The sequence below is a fragment of the Neophocaena asiaeorientalis genome, unplaced genomic scaffold, assembly GCF_003031525.2.
Source record: "Neophocaena asiaeorientalis asiaeorientalis breed wild unplaced genomic scaffold, Neophocaena_asiaeorientalis_V1.1 scaffold206, whole genome shotgun sequence".
Classification (NCBI taxonomy): domain Eukaryota; kingdom Metazoa; phylum Chordata; class Mammalia; order Artiodactyla; family Phocoenidae; genus Neophocaena; species Neophocaena asiaeorientalis.
Window position 1 is genome coordinate 1074493 of NW_020174578.1, and position 14435 is coordinate 1088927.

General features: G+C 46.8%; 1 protein-coding gene across 3 annotated transcripts in view; it reads right to left on the reverse strand.

Moving 5' to 3' along the window:
- Positions 1-1761: 1761 nt before the first annotated feature.
- The window catches only part of LOC112408460 (rho guanine nucleotide exchange factor 5-like), a 28080-nt gene continuing 15406 nt past the window's right edge, over positions 1762-14435 (reverse strand). For all 3 annotated transcript variants that reach the window (XM_024758065.1, XM_024758067.1, XM_024758066.1), the window contains 10 exons: positions 13151-13311; positions 12472-12624; positions 12040-12169; positions 11720-11794; positions 11213-11302; positions 9914-10071; positions 9145-9306; positions 7412-7482; positions 5508-5612; positions 1762-4789 (listed from right to left, as the gene is read on the reverse strand). In XM_024758065.1, coding sequence (XP_024613833.1) covers positions 4632-4789; positions 5508-5612; positions 7412-7482; positions 9145-9306; positions 9914-10071; positions 11213-11302; positions 11720-11794; positions 12040-12169; positions 12472-12624; positions 13151-13311 — 1263 coding nt within the window. In that variant the 3' untranslated portion in view covers positions 1762-4631. The remainder of the gene's footprint in view (positions 4790-5507; positions 5613-7411; positions 7483-9144; positions 9307-9913; positions 10072-11212; positions 11303-11719; positions 11795-12039; positions 12170-12471; positions 12625-13150; positions 13312-14435) is intronic.

Genomic DNA, 14435 nt, shown 5'->3' on the forward strand with positions numbered 1-14435 from the left:
AAGCCCAGTCTCTGCATAGATTCCAACTTCTATTAAAGATCCTCTTGTCCTTTCCTCCCATAAAGCTGAACACACAGATACACACACACACACGCATGCACGCACGCACGCACTCCTGAGACTCTCCAGTTCTTAGGGCCCTGCTGTGTAAGGATGACGAATGGCTGCAAAAACCACTCCTTATCTTTCTTTCCAGTCTGTTGCCTGGCCAAGCTCAATCCAATCACTAAAACCTGCCTCTTAATCATTCCACAAGTCTGACCACCAGCTCCTCTCACTTTTTCAGAAATCATCTGCCTCCACATGTTCTGTTTACTCAATCTTTGCATTTTATGGCAAGTCACCCTCAGCCCTTTGTGAGCAGCACACACTCAGCAGATCACGTGCTTACATCCTAGAGGTAAAGGGCAGGCAGTTCTGATTTGCAGTTTACAACTCACTGGCGAGTGGCCTGCAAATCATGTCCCCTCACCAGGCTCCACTGTGACAGTGAAGGGGTTAGACACAAAGATCTTTAGGGCTCTTTCCACTCCAACAGTGGATGACTGTCTCAGTCCCACGGGGTTGACCTCAATAAGGAAACGCTCTAGAACTGGCTGGATGAGCCTCACCCACGGATCCCTCCCTCTTTTCCTTCTGCATTTTCCTTTTCTCCCTGAGACTGCTTCTGTGATGGCTGAAGTCTCTTGCTGGATTTGTGACTCTCGTGGACTCTCCCATGGTCTCCCACGGTCAGTCGCCCTCAGCCACTTTTCCCAGCAGAGTCCGAGCTTTCTCCCTGGAGCCCTGTGGCCTGTGAGCAGATTCAGAACCTCCATCTCACTCGGTGCAGACTGACGCAGCTCCTGCTCTACTCCTGGCTTTCCATTTGCATTGTTCACAGACAACTGCCTCTCTGAATCGCTCAGGTAAACTGCCAGGAGAATATCTTTCTGCCCATTGGTGCTCCTGGGGAACTCTGCGGGCCAGGCTCAGGCCCCTCCCTGCAGCAGGCTCTAGCCCTCCGGGCCGTGACTCATGCACCAAGCAGCCCGGATCTGTAGTCACTCCCTCTGAGCTCCCTCACCAGCTTGGAAAAAGCTTACAGCTCACACCAACACAGCTCCTTTCCTTCACAAGCTCCCACTCACCTGTACTCCCCGAGTCTTCTTTGTGCCGTAGCCTCGCTTAGGGGACCTTCCCTGAGAATTCTGCAGACTGAAGGCATGCTTTGCTTCTTCCTCTTCCAAGGAAGAGGACAGTGAAATTTCCACTCCGTAATTGTCATTGAAAACGGGTGCGTTGGAAGAAATCCGTCAAAAGCCATTAAGTATAGAGAATGTTCTCAGTCTATTTGAATCATGACTAAGTCTGGTACCTGTTTCCCTTTAGCTCATTTGCTTGTAACCTTTGGCCCCCGGCACACCTGATTGCAGAGTTAGAAGATTGCGTTGAACAACAGGCTTTGAGCTGCTGTAATCACGCAGCTCCTGAGTCATGTTAACAGCAAATGCGGCTCTAAAGTAACTGAACTGTGTGAGTGATAGGGCAGTCACCACCACCAAGAGGTATTTACGCAGAGGTTTGGAAAACCATGTACAAACACGCACAAGTCTCAGTGATGTGTCTCGGGGTAGGTGGGTGAGGAACGGTCGTGTCTATAAAGGGCTACCCTACCAAAATATTGCATTTCTAATTTGACCTCATTAACGAGAAGAGGTTATGATAAGGGCACTAAATACCTTAAAGCACGCAGACAATTATGGGTAGAGCAACATGGGGTCCAAAAGGATATTGGGTTTATTTCAGGGGGATAAATATGTGTGTAAAAGAAGGAGAGCCAGTGAACGTAATTTCTTTACATTTTCAAAGACGTTTAAACAACTTCTATCCCAAAGGCTAATTAAAAAAAAAAAAAATCAGTCATCCTAGGACCAAAATCCTCGTGTCGTGGATATAGAAGTTGTTTAAGAGAAAACAAAATTAGGGAGAATAAACACATCTCCAACTGTGAGCCTTCCGGATACTAACATGCAAGCTGATCTTATTAAAGTCATTATAAATGACTGACAGAGCAACTACTGCACAAAAATCTTAAGATCACAGTTAACTCTAAGGGAAAAGTTGATGGTGAAAATAAACTTTACAAAGTAGCACTCTAAGTTGTGAGTAGGTAAAAGTGACAGAAGGAAATTCAATGTGGTCAAGGGCCCAAAGGAAGTGATTCAGCATATATCTATAGGATTTTAAGCTCCAAGCTTGTTACAATTCAGCAAAGGACCAATGAAAAGGACTGTGGTTTATGTCTCCTGAAGACATTATTCCTACCTGGTTTAGCTCAAAAAAACCCAACAAAATACTGTATATTCATATATGCCTCAAATACAGTCTGTCCAAAAAGTGTTAGTTAATGGTTGTTCTCAGAATTTCTCATAAGAAATTGCTAAGTTTCTAACACACTGATGCCAAGCAGGATTAAAGAAAAAATTGAGTTAAATTCTGGAAATCTGAAGAAGGAAGGGACAATAAGTAGAACTGTGCCCAGCTTTCTGAAACCTAAAGTATAAAAAAATTAGTAATTCAGTTCAGGAAAGATTACTCATACCTAAGCTGTTGTTGTTTGTTTTTAAAACCAAGGATCTAAAGACAAGTTGAAGCCAATTGTCTCTTAATTTCCCAGATTAGGTGAGAATAACCTGATTAAACAAATATAAATTAAATTCCTAAAGACAGTTTCGGTCTTATAGAAGTCAGCTGTGAAGGTGCTCAGAAAGTCTTAGCAACTTCAAGCAAGGAAGCAGTCATTCAATTAAAAACATTTTCTTACATGTGTATCATTCAGACGTTGATATGTTACCTCTCTGGGAAAACAAGGGAGAGTTCGCCTGGAAAATATAAGGTTGGATATGACTCTGTTTGAGCCATATGGCCAGTGTTCAAATACTGGTGTGAACAAAAAATTTGGATTCTAATTACTGTTATTGCTATTAAGAAAGAATCTGTTGTTAGTTTACTTATAATACATACATACTAATATATCACATATTAATAATAAAAAGCTAGCTTTATGAAAAGAGTGAAAAATCTCCATCGAACTTCTCTGAAGTCATCCCTATTTTCGATTTTTTTTTAGCAGTGTCAGCCTGTTTAGGATAAATTAATATTAACCCAAACTTAATTACTATAGTGATAACTTTTCTAAGGATTAAGCAAGCTAACTTACATTTGAGAATGGATTAAAAACAAAATGTCTTATCAGAAGTGGTACTACTGTGTAATGTCATCATTAATTGGGTATGGGACAAAGTTTACCATATTATTCTTACCTTTGTACAAAGCTGCAATGCAATGCTACTTTCGAGGCCCCCTAAAGATAAACCAGAGTGGTGGAATGTCCAGGGAAGAACCACAGTGAGCCCACTTAAAAGATGACGCTACCACTGCTGTATGAGGGCTCAATATGAGAAAAAAAGGTAAAGGGTGATGTTCTTCAACTGAGAAAGGCAACCTGAGGGGAGACAGAGAATCATACATCATAGAGTTGGATGGGAGTCTGGAGGCTAATTGGTTCGATCTTGAATTTTACATTGAAGGAAACTGAGATGTGGACAAGCTGCATCGTGGCCGGGCGGTGACTGGAGTTTAGGTCTCGTGACTTGGATTCTCAGACTCTTTCCTAGAGTCTAGGATTCTAGGATTCTACCCCATGCTGCTTCTCACAAAGAGGATGAAACAGAGATAATGATACCTTCACAACAACTCAAGTCAAAATATAAACTCATGAATGGTCAGAGTAGGATTTCCAAATCCACCTAAACTAGCTTAGACCTTAACTTGTGGGTTCAGTAAAAAAGAAGGTTTGAATGGGGTATTCATCACCCATCAACTCATTTTAATTCCTTATACAACCTCTGAGGCCATAACAAGCAGAAAAAGCGCCCAAACTCTGAGGAGTCAAAGAGAGTCGACTACTACCATAACCCAGGCACCACCGTGGTCCTTCATGACACCTAAATCAAATAGGCTGGAATCCTCATAGGATTCCACGTTCTGAACCTTGTTCCGGGGTCTGGGGAGAAAACACTCGGAGAAGTGCCAAGTTTATTAGAGTGAGAGAGGATCGCCCTCACATAGCCACCGATGGATCCCAGAGACGCAGGCACTGACCTCGCCCTGACAATTATGGGATATCTCTAGGGTTGGAAGATACCTTAAAAGGTCACCAGGTTAACCCTCCCAACTGATGTGTTCATCCCCCTTAAACAGCTCCCTCCAGTGGGCTGAGGTCAGATTCTCTTTAACACACGGCCGTGATGGAAACTCTGGTCACTGGAATTGGTACTCTGGAAGCAGAGAACGTTTAAGTACTGCAGGGTAGTAGAAGTAAAGTTCCTTGGCTTAGGCCCCATTGGTCCCTTTTCCTATGAGAAAAGGTTCCCAGAGTCCAGTGCAAAGTCCCTGAAAATCCCCCCACCAAGCACAAAGCACAAAAAATGGAGGCCTGGGACTAGCGACTGGCAGCTCGGTGTCGTCCTTGGGTTTCAGAAGGTCTAGTTCCTGGTGCACAGAAGGCCTCTGTGGCCAGATTCTGGGGCCAGCCCTGTGCAGGAACATCTTGTCCTTCAGCTCAGGGGATTCCTCCCAGAAAACAGCTAGGTCTGCTGTTCCACCAACTGTAGTTTGGCAGTCTTGACTCGGTGGGCTTCCTTCAGGTTCCGTGCACGGACCTCTGGGTTGGAAATGAACTCCACTTGCTGTACAGGGAACCAGCCTTGCTCCCCATCAGAGAGTCTCACGCCCTCCAGCCAGCCTATGGGCACAGGGTGGGTGGGAAGAAGAATTACCTGGAAAAGACCCACAGTAATTTCCCCCAGACCTCCTTCCCAGAAATTCTTCTGAACTGTAAGGCTGATAGGACCGGAGAGGCCGCAGTCTGGGAAATCCAGCCGCCCCGTGCACTCACCCTGGCTGCTGTAGGTCTGGCACAGTCCACAGCTGCCTGTTCCTGAGCCTTCTCCACTCTTACCCGTTGCATTGTATTCTCCCCAAATACATGCTGAAGTTCTAAGCCCAAGTAACTCAGAATGTGGTCTTATTTGGGAATAAGGTTGTTGCAGATGTAACTGGTAAAGTTAAGATGAGGTCATACTTGAGTAGAGTGTGCCATTAATCCAATATAATTGGTATCTTTATGAAAAGAAGGAAATTTGGACACATACACACACACACACACAGAAGGAAGAGAGAGAGCTCGGAGTGACGCTGCCACAAGCCAAGGAAGCTGGGGCCACCAGAAGCTGGAAGAAGCAAGGAAGGACCTTCCCCTAGGGTCTTCAGAGGGAGCACGGCCCTGCCAACACTTTGATTTTGGACGTCTAGTCTCCAGAACTATGAGAGAATACATTTCTATTGTTTTAAGCCACCCAACTTGTGCTACTTTGTTAGAGCAGCCTTAGGAAATGAAGACATCCACCCATAGTGTCCCACCTTCAATGCCCAGCCTGCTCCTCATGGATTCTCCCTCTTACCATCACTGCTTTGCTGAGTCACCATCACCACGTCTGCCTTCTCTAGTGCCAACTCATCATTCTCTCGGGGTTTGTAGGCTCGAAGGCACTGTACTTGTGGGGACTCTTTGGAAGAGAGTGTGACAAAGGTTAGGAAAGGCAGGCGACTAGAACATGAGAAAGGACTTGCAGGGGGAGCTTGGGAGGACTCGGGAGATAGAAAGTTTGGGCTGTTGAAAGTTACGCACAAGAAAGACAATTGGAAAAGTCTTCATATTCTACCAGGGAACAAAATGGTTGATAAGGAAATAGAAATGCCAGACTTGAAATGAATCAGAAATTCTATTTCCCCAGCAAAGATGGAGAAATAGGTTGTGACCACCTTTTGGTGACTCATTATTACAAATAATTGATATTCTGCTAAAGACCCATCTTCCCACTGAAACCTTCCCTGATTGTCCTCAATGGATTCTAAACTCCTTTGAAACTGACTGTCAGGCTTCCCTGGTGGCACAGTGGTTGAGAGTCCGCCTGCCGATGCAGGAGACGCGGGTTCGTGACCCGGTCCGGGAGGATCCCATGTGCCGCGGAGCGGCTGGGCCCGTGAGCCATGGCTGCTGAGCCTGCGCGTCCGGAGTCTGTGCTCCTCAACGGGAGAGGCCACAGCGGTGAGAGGCCCGCATACCCGCAAAAACAAAAACCAAAACCAAAAAAACCTGACTGTCTATGGCAAACCGTTTATCTTTCACCACCTAACTGTTTCATGTTTGTGTTCTGCCTCTCCAACTAATTTGCAAATTCTGAGTCTGTGACTCATTCTTCATTCTCTTCATGGTACAAGATGTGGGACTAGAAGAGACTTATCCAGTGGGGTTCGAGGTATGATCTAAGCAAGGCACTGAACACCCTTCCTCATCTATAAATGACTGAGTTGATCAAGGAAATTCTGGATTTTTTGTATGTCTATATCTTCGTGAGTGAGGAGAAATTTCCACAGTTTTGAAGCTCCAAATAAGATGCCCCAGAGTACGCCTGACCCACAGCCTTCTATCGTACATGGGTTTATGGCTCTTTCTGCTCTACCACACTGCACTGGCTCTCTTAGAAAATAAATAGAACACTGTATTGTTATCTGTACTTGTATTTCCAAAGCTCATCCATATATGCCATTCACAAGATCACAGTAAAGGAGGAAGAATTATCTTGCCTTCCTTACCTACTGGGGAACTGAAGCCCAGCAGATGGATTGAACACTGAGCAGAACTCCATTTACAGCCTGGTTCTCCTACTTCCTTTTACAAAGTTCCTTGTATTTGTTTGTTCTTTTGACTCACTAAAGGCTCAGTGTTCCTTTGAATTCAGTTCCTCTCGGATATGAATTAGAGAATCCTTGCTGGAGGACAACTGTGGGGCTTACATGAGACCGAGAAGTCCATTCTTAGCATGAATGCAGACACTTCCTAATGTGTGTGCCTGTGGTTGCCCATGAGTACCTGGAAGCCTGGGGTAAGGGCAGTGTCTCAGGTCATCCTGTATAGGAGGGGTTGTGCTCAGGACAAATCTACTGTGTTGCTATCCTCCCCAACCCCTACTCCAGATGGACGCTCTCCCCCTATTTCCCCAAGAACTTCAAGTCAGTAAAATCTAAATATCTATCTAATCTACAGATATTTTAAAAGAGCAAACTATTGCCCAAGGCAAGGAATGTATGGTGCTGGGGCGGAGGCACTGCCATGGTGATGAGCAACTTGAAGCAGATGCATCTCAGGTGTTTAAGCTCCAGTGACCAGCCCTCCACTCTGAAATTCTGGACAAAAGTAATAAATAGAAGCCTACCTGAGTTACTACCCAGCGTCCTAAACTCCTGCATCTAAAGGAGACTTCTGACCCCCCCATTTTTCTCTCCCCCTTAGACCTTCACTCACCGTAACACTCCAGAAGGTCCAACTCCTCTCTTGGCATGGCCAAGGCTGAGACCCAGCGAAGCTTTTCACTTCTAGAAAACAAAGCAGGGTCATTGCTTCAACTGCAGCTCTGAGGGGGGCGGGGTATAGGACAGGGGCCAATGACAGGGAAGGGAAGGGACCGTGGGAAGGACCTGTCTAGTTCAAAAAGTTGTCTAGTTCAGTGATATCCAGGACAAAAGTCAATGGGACTCCCCTTGGATGGAAATTTGACAGGATCACGAACTATATGTTCATGTGTCTTATCATCCTTTATCTTTCCGCCTCTCTTTCCAAGCTTATCTTCTTAATGGCATCTCGTATCTTTCAAGTAGGGGCATAAAGTCAGCTGTCAATTATGCACATGTAGATTTTCCATTTTGGGAAGCGTACCAAGCAAAGTGTTCATCTCGGTTGAGATTCCCGCTATCGCTTTGCATCCTTTTTGACACTCTTCTGCCTACCTTCCTTCAATCAAATATCTCAGAGATGAAAATTATTCTGTAATCATGATTAGATCAGGGAGATATACCTACTATTGTTTTGGTCATGTAATATAATCCAAGCCTAATTTTGTAATTATCTGAAGGTTTTTGTATTACCTTCACCTCTGCTTCCAAACATCCTGGAGTAATTGAGAGCTGACACTATTACCGTTCCAGGAAGATGCTGCCCAAAGTGCTACACAAAGAACACAAGTCTGTATCTGATTACTTGACTTAGGTGACGTTTTGCACCTGTACCAGCCCCTCTGTTCCATAAGTGAGGGCAGGTTTTTTTTTTGTTTTTTTGTTTTTGTGGTACGTGGGCCTCTCACTGCTGTGGCCTCTCCCGTTGCGGAGCACAGGCTCCAGACGCGCAGGCTCAGCGGCCATGGCTCACGGGCCCAGCCGCTCCGTGGCATGTGGGATCTTCCCGGACCGGGGCACGAACCCGTGTCCCCTGCATCGGCAGGCGGACTCTCAACCACTGCGCCACCAGGGAAGCCCGAGGGCAGGTATTATCGATCCTACCCTGAAGTGTCTTCTAAGGGACAAAAATGCAAAGTGTCTACAACATGAGGATGTTCAGACCATTAAGTATCTCGTCAAACTTTTTAAAGGAGAGATTTCTTATATCTTTTATAACAGCAATAATAGCTACAATTGTTCATTAAGGTAGACACCGTGTACCAGATTTTATAGGTATTATTTTTAATACTCTTCACAGTGTTTATATGTGTGGATGTATGTTATTATTATTAATATTAAAAAGATGAGCAAATCAAAATTCTCAACGCTATGGATTTCTGCTCAGCAGAGGACTGGGTTAGAAGGTGGGAGCAAAGAAAGCTGAAGGCACCCCAGTGCTTACCTTTTTCATGTCTTATCACATCTATGCCCCACCAGCCTTGGGCACTGAGGAATGTCTGGCTTATACACTTTCAACTGTGGACGTCAGTAATCCAATTACACAGACTTTGCTCTTCTTAGCATAATAGACGCTAAGGCTTGGTAGTGACGGCGACTTTACACCTTCTCCCACCCAGTCTCCTGTAAGTCATTTATTAGCTCTAGGAGTCTGGGTTTAGTATGCTCTAGAGATGCTCCCCAGTCCAGAATGGACTAAGCGGTACTGTGGCTGTTTTCTGGACACATTTTCTGCCTTGGTCCCACTTTCTTGCCGGGCTGTCCTCCCTCCCTTCCCTCCAGATCCCCTGCCCAGCCCCATCTCACTGAGTCTCGGTGCGGAAGAGGAACTCAGCCTGGGAGCCCTGTGCGTTGTCCCGCAGGAAGAGTCGGAAGAGGTTTTTGTGAGGTCCATGCAGCTTCATTTCACACTTTTCCCCTCGGACGGAGGAGAAGGGAGCGTGGTCAAATACCAGGAAGCGGCTACCCCTGCAAAATACAAGGCTTTTCAGCCTGACTCTAGGGTTACCATGCTTCCTCCACCCTCATATCTTTTGCCAATTCAAAATCCCTGGCCTTAGCATCTGCGGCCTGCAAATTCTCATAAAAACCAGAAGATGGTGTCAACTTGCTCCCAAGAGAGAGTTGTCAATGGCTTGGCAAAGCACATATCCAGTGCAACGGATGCTTTACCGCTTCAAAGAGATGAAGAAACAGAGCCAATATAAAGTTTCTAAGGCCCTCAGGACAAAAGAAGTGGCTAAGTATCGATGTTAGGCTAGTAGGCCGAGCCCAGCCCAGAGAAAGCACAAAGAGACTGATCTGAAAATGTGATAAGCTAATTTGCTGCGTTTTGCTCTGTGTCTATAACATGGTCCAGGTCCTGCCAGGCGATCTCGGGATATAATTCGGTGGGATCCCCTTTTTCGCTTTGGACCGTTTTCCTCCTCTCTGGGTCATGACCTGGCCTCCATGGGGTGAGCCACTGAGAAGCGTTCCTCTATAGGCACACGACCCTTCCCTGGCCCTTTAGTGCTTCCCTCCCGCCTCCTCCCATTTCCCCCTTGTGCTCTGGCCTCCCATTCCAGTCACTGACTCTCGGGGCCGAGACAGCAGCAGACAGTCATTGAAGAGGTGCAGGTGGACTGGGCGTGCGCTCAGCTTCCTCCGCAGCCCTGGGGAGACACTGAACTCCAGGGCCGTCAGCTCCCCGCTCTTCACCAGCCAGCGTGACTGTGAAATGAGCGGGAATATCTACAGAGCAGGGAAGAGAAAGAAGACGGTGTCACAGACGGGACAAGCACGAGGCTTTCTCCCGGGCCTGCCCCCCTCACCATGCCTCCTCCTCATAAGTCCCGCCCCTGACAATCACCTCTTTCACATCTTCCTCCTTGCTCGTGACCCATCCGCTTAAACTCTGTTTCTCTCGGAACCGTCTAACTACCACTGTCTACTGCGGCGTGGCTCCCATGTCCCCAGCTCAGGCAAACGGAAGGTGCCTACGGTCCATCCCATGAGAGTGACTACATGAGAAAGCTCAGCCCTAGAAGCTGGAACTGAAGAAGAGATGGGCGCACCCGACTGGGGCATGTGAACAAACAAAGCAGAGAACAGTATGATATGTCTCTTAGATGTTAGAAGTTTAGGGTGGTTCTGACATCCGTTTTCAATTATGACCAGAGACAGGAGAGTAGCAGTCGGAATCAGATGTGGGGATGAGAATAAAGAGAAGCAGGTGGGCTCTGCCTAGAGCTGGAGTTTGGGTAGTGATAAGGGTATTGAACAATGATTAGTACGTAGATAAGGGATTTTCCCTCTCTTCTTGGGAGGTAAGGATGGTATCTGTTCTGAGTTGAAATCTGAACGTGGAATGTCTATTTTAAATTTGTATTTGGATGAGAGATTTTGGCTCTATATTTGGATTCAATTTTATACTGCTTTGGTTAGACTAGACGGAGACGTAATAAAATATTGAATACTTCAAGTACCAAAAATGTATCTTTATAAAGCCTTACGTTGATAAGTTCTCTCTCATCTGCCCAGTTCCAAAGGCACCCTCTCCCCCTCAGGTAACCACTGTCCTTTATTTCTTATGTATCTTTCCAGAGTTTCTTTCTGTATACACAAGCAAATGCATATACAGATTTTTACCCTACTTTTCCACCAAAGGTAAGATACTATATAACACACAGAGGGCTGCATTTCCCCTTTCCCACTTAACAATATATCGTGGAGACTGAAGTAGGCATTTGGGTAACCCAGAAACAGGGCAGAACAGAAGGTGTGCAGAGATCAGGTTAGAGACTGGGATACCGTGAGCAAGATGGTTCTGTGATAGAAGGTGACCTGTGGGATCTGCTTCCTGGCAGGGTGGGGACCCAAGGGACTAACTTACTCTGCACTCAAACTCGATCTTCTGGCTCAGGTAGATCAGCTCCTCCGTCCGTCGCATCCGCTGGACGTTATTATTGCAGTCTCGGATCAGCTGCGTGTTCAGCAGGGTGAAGAGAGAGGAAGAGATCCCTGTTAGAGGCTTTGGCTTTGTGTCCCCTGCAAGAAATCTGGAAACTGGCTGTGATTAGCTCTAGTCTTTGCACCAGCCTGGAAGGGAGCCAATACAGCAAGACGCTGAAGCTCTAGGACTGTGGTATACTTTGTAGAGACCTGACAGAACATTCCTGGGCCGCGTGAAAGTAAGATTTAATCTGGGGATTGTGGTAGGAGAGCATAGTCCCTTGGCATGGAGTGTCCTTGAGGCTGTGGGGTGTGAATGCTTGGAGGTTTGGCAGGTGCAGTGAGGTAGCTGAGGGGCCTGTACTTTCTGGAGTCACGGGCCGGGGCAGGGGAAGAGCTCTCTGTGAAGGGCAATCCCGGGGTCCGAGTAGCGGTGGTAGCTGCCTACCTCCTCCAGGGCGTGGTGTGCCTTCGTGGCCTCTGCTTCCTCCGAGGAGCCAGGCTGTGTTCTCTTCAGAATGTTCTACAGAACAAACCGTAGGCGGGAGCCAGATGGAAAGAAGGGATGGGCAAACAGGAAGAGGCGATTGAGGGTGGGTGAATGGAGAAGTTCAGGAACAAAAGTTTAGCAGCAAATATTTCTGAGAAAGGAGAGTGGGGGTGGTGATACGGGAGACCGCTCACACTGTCCACAGGGGGTGGGAGAGTGGCAGGAGAAAGGATAGTCCTTTGGATTAAGGGGGTGGGCTGAGGTGGGATCTGCTCTACCTGGAGCAGCAGCTTCAGACGGGTGATGCGCTGGAAGGGCAGAATGAGAAAGGACTTGAGGGAAAGGCGTTGGCAGATGGGGTCACTCTCCAGCTTCTCCAGGACCTCTCGGAAACTGCTGTTGCTAGTCCTGTGTGGGCAGGGAGCCTTGGGTGAGGGGGGTTGGTGAGTATTGTGGGGTACAGTGAAGGCGTGGGGAGTGGGGGCTCGGTGGAACGCCTGTAGGTTGGGAAAGAATGGTGGGGTCCAATGTACAGGAGCTCCAGATGTGATGGCTGAGGGCGTCTGATCTGGAAGCGGGGTGGGGCTTGAGATCACAGAGAAGGCACAAGAACATGTGCTCTCGGGGTAGCCCTCTGGGCTGGGTATTGGGGGTCTGGTGCAAGGTCACTGCAGGGCCCATGTGGGGATGGGATGGGGATCAGGTCTCACAGCAGACTTTGGAAGGTGCGTTCCTGGTAGGTCTGGTTGGTGACATAAGGCAGGTAGACCCGGCGGAAGTTGGGGGCATGGCTCAGAACCACATCACACACTTGGAAGGTGAAGATGTTGCCCTCAAAGTTCTCTTCCAGGTCTGAAAGGAACCTGTACAGGATTAAAACAAGTCTCATCAGACTTGTGGGTCTCAAGTGAGGAGTCGGCTGACCCCTGCTATAGCTTGAGCTTGTTACTTCTTCCCTCCATTAGTCAATAACTTCTATTGACTGTCCTTAGCTCTGTGTTGCTTGCCATGCACTAGAGTTCTCTCCGAGGCTGCCGTTCATTTGCCTCTGATCTAACTCTCTGGTCCTAATATCCCATTTCTTGTTCTTCTTTTCATCCTGTTCTGGTTTTCTGATCTTCAGATGTTTCCCACGTCATCTCCAATGCTCTGCATGCCCACAGCACACGCAAAACCTCAACTCAGGAAGCCTTTCTCATTTGTTTACCCATTACTGTTCCCAACCACCCACTCACATTCTCCTCTCTTTGCTCTCTCTATCCCTGTAGCCGCTGGGAATCATGGAGGGAGCAATGAGAGGGTTCTGAAAAAGGAAAAAGCCAATGAGAGGTTTACAGACTAAAGAGAGTGAGGCTGAGTGAGTGGTATTTGGGAGAAGGGGAAACTCACATGGTGCTGACGTCACGCACATCCTGTAAACGAGAGAAGAGCCATTGATGATGCTGGTTGGAAAGGGTGGCCCGGAGCTGCTCTGAATGTTGGAAATGATCCACGGCTATATGTAGACTGCGCAGGTAGGAGGCCTCTGACACAATCAGCTCAAATTTGGCCTTGGAGATTAGGGAGGAGGAAGACTAATTAAAAACATTTATTGAATCCCTGGCGTATGTTAGCCACTGTGTAACATTTCAGGGGTAGAGTGGTTAACAAGACGGATCCTTTAAGAGCTCACAGTCAACACCAGAGTCCAACCCGATATCAGGGAGGAGAGAGAAAGAACCTTTGAAGCTGAGGGAAAAACATGTGCAAACCCTCAAAGGTGGAAGAGAAAAAGACGCTTTCAAGAAACTCAAATAAACTGAGTATCCTTGGAAGCAAGGGTACCAAAGTAGTGGCCAGAGATGAAGCTGGAGAGGCAGAGAGGAGGTCTGGAGGATTATGTAAAGAAGGTAAAATAGCTTAGACTTAAGACAGTGGGGAAATGAAAAGAGGCTTTATGTATGGGACTAACTTGATCTAATTTGTTTCCTACTGTATAAAGATATTTCTGAGCACAGTATGAAGAAAAGATTAGAGGGGGGCAAGAGAGCCATGTTAGGGAAGCGTCACAGTAATTCCAGAGGAGAGACGAAAGTCTAAATAGCCATGGGGATGGGGAGAGGTAAGCCAATTTCATAATTATATAGGAGAGAGATTTGGAAGGGCTTGTTTATTTGCTAGAAATAGGGGCTGAAAGAACAGGAAGAGTCAAAGCTAATGCCTCAGTTTTTGAGTTTAACTGGGTGAATGACAGAGTTCCTTACTGAACTAGAGAACACTGGAAGAGGAACAGATTTAGGGGATGAAGGTAATTTGAGGTTTGAGGAGCAATGGAAGGAAGCAGGATGTTTGAGAAGGAGATGGCGCAATTGTGGTTTAATGGAAACAGCCCAGTTATTGGGAAGTTCCAGCAGGAGACACAGTGACTCACAGCCCTGTTCTCTATTCTTCATTCAAGTATGCAGCTTCAAGACAGATGCATGGACAGGAAAGAGAAAGAACACACACACACACACCGTGGTGGTGACTTGGATAACTAATGACACGGCTGGAGGCCGCTCACACACGACAACACTGAACCAGGACACTGAAGGTTCATTTGCGTCCTGGCTCTAACATTCACTGAGTATATCACTTTGGGTGGCTCATGTACCCTCTCTGAACCTCAGTTTTCTTATCTGTATAGATATAGTGA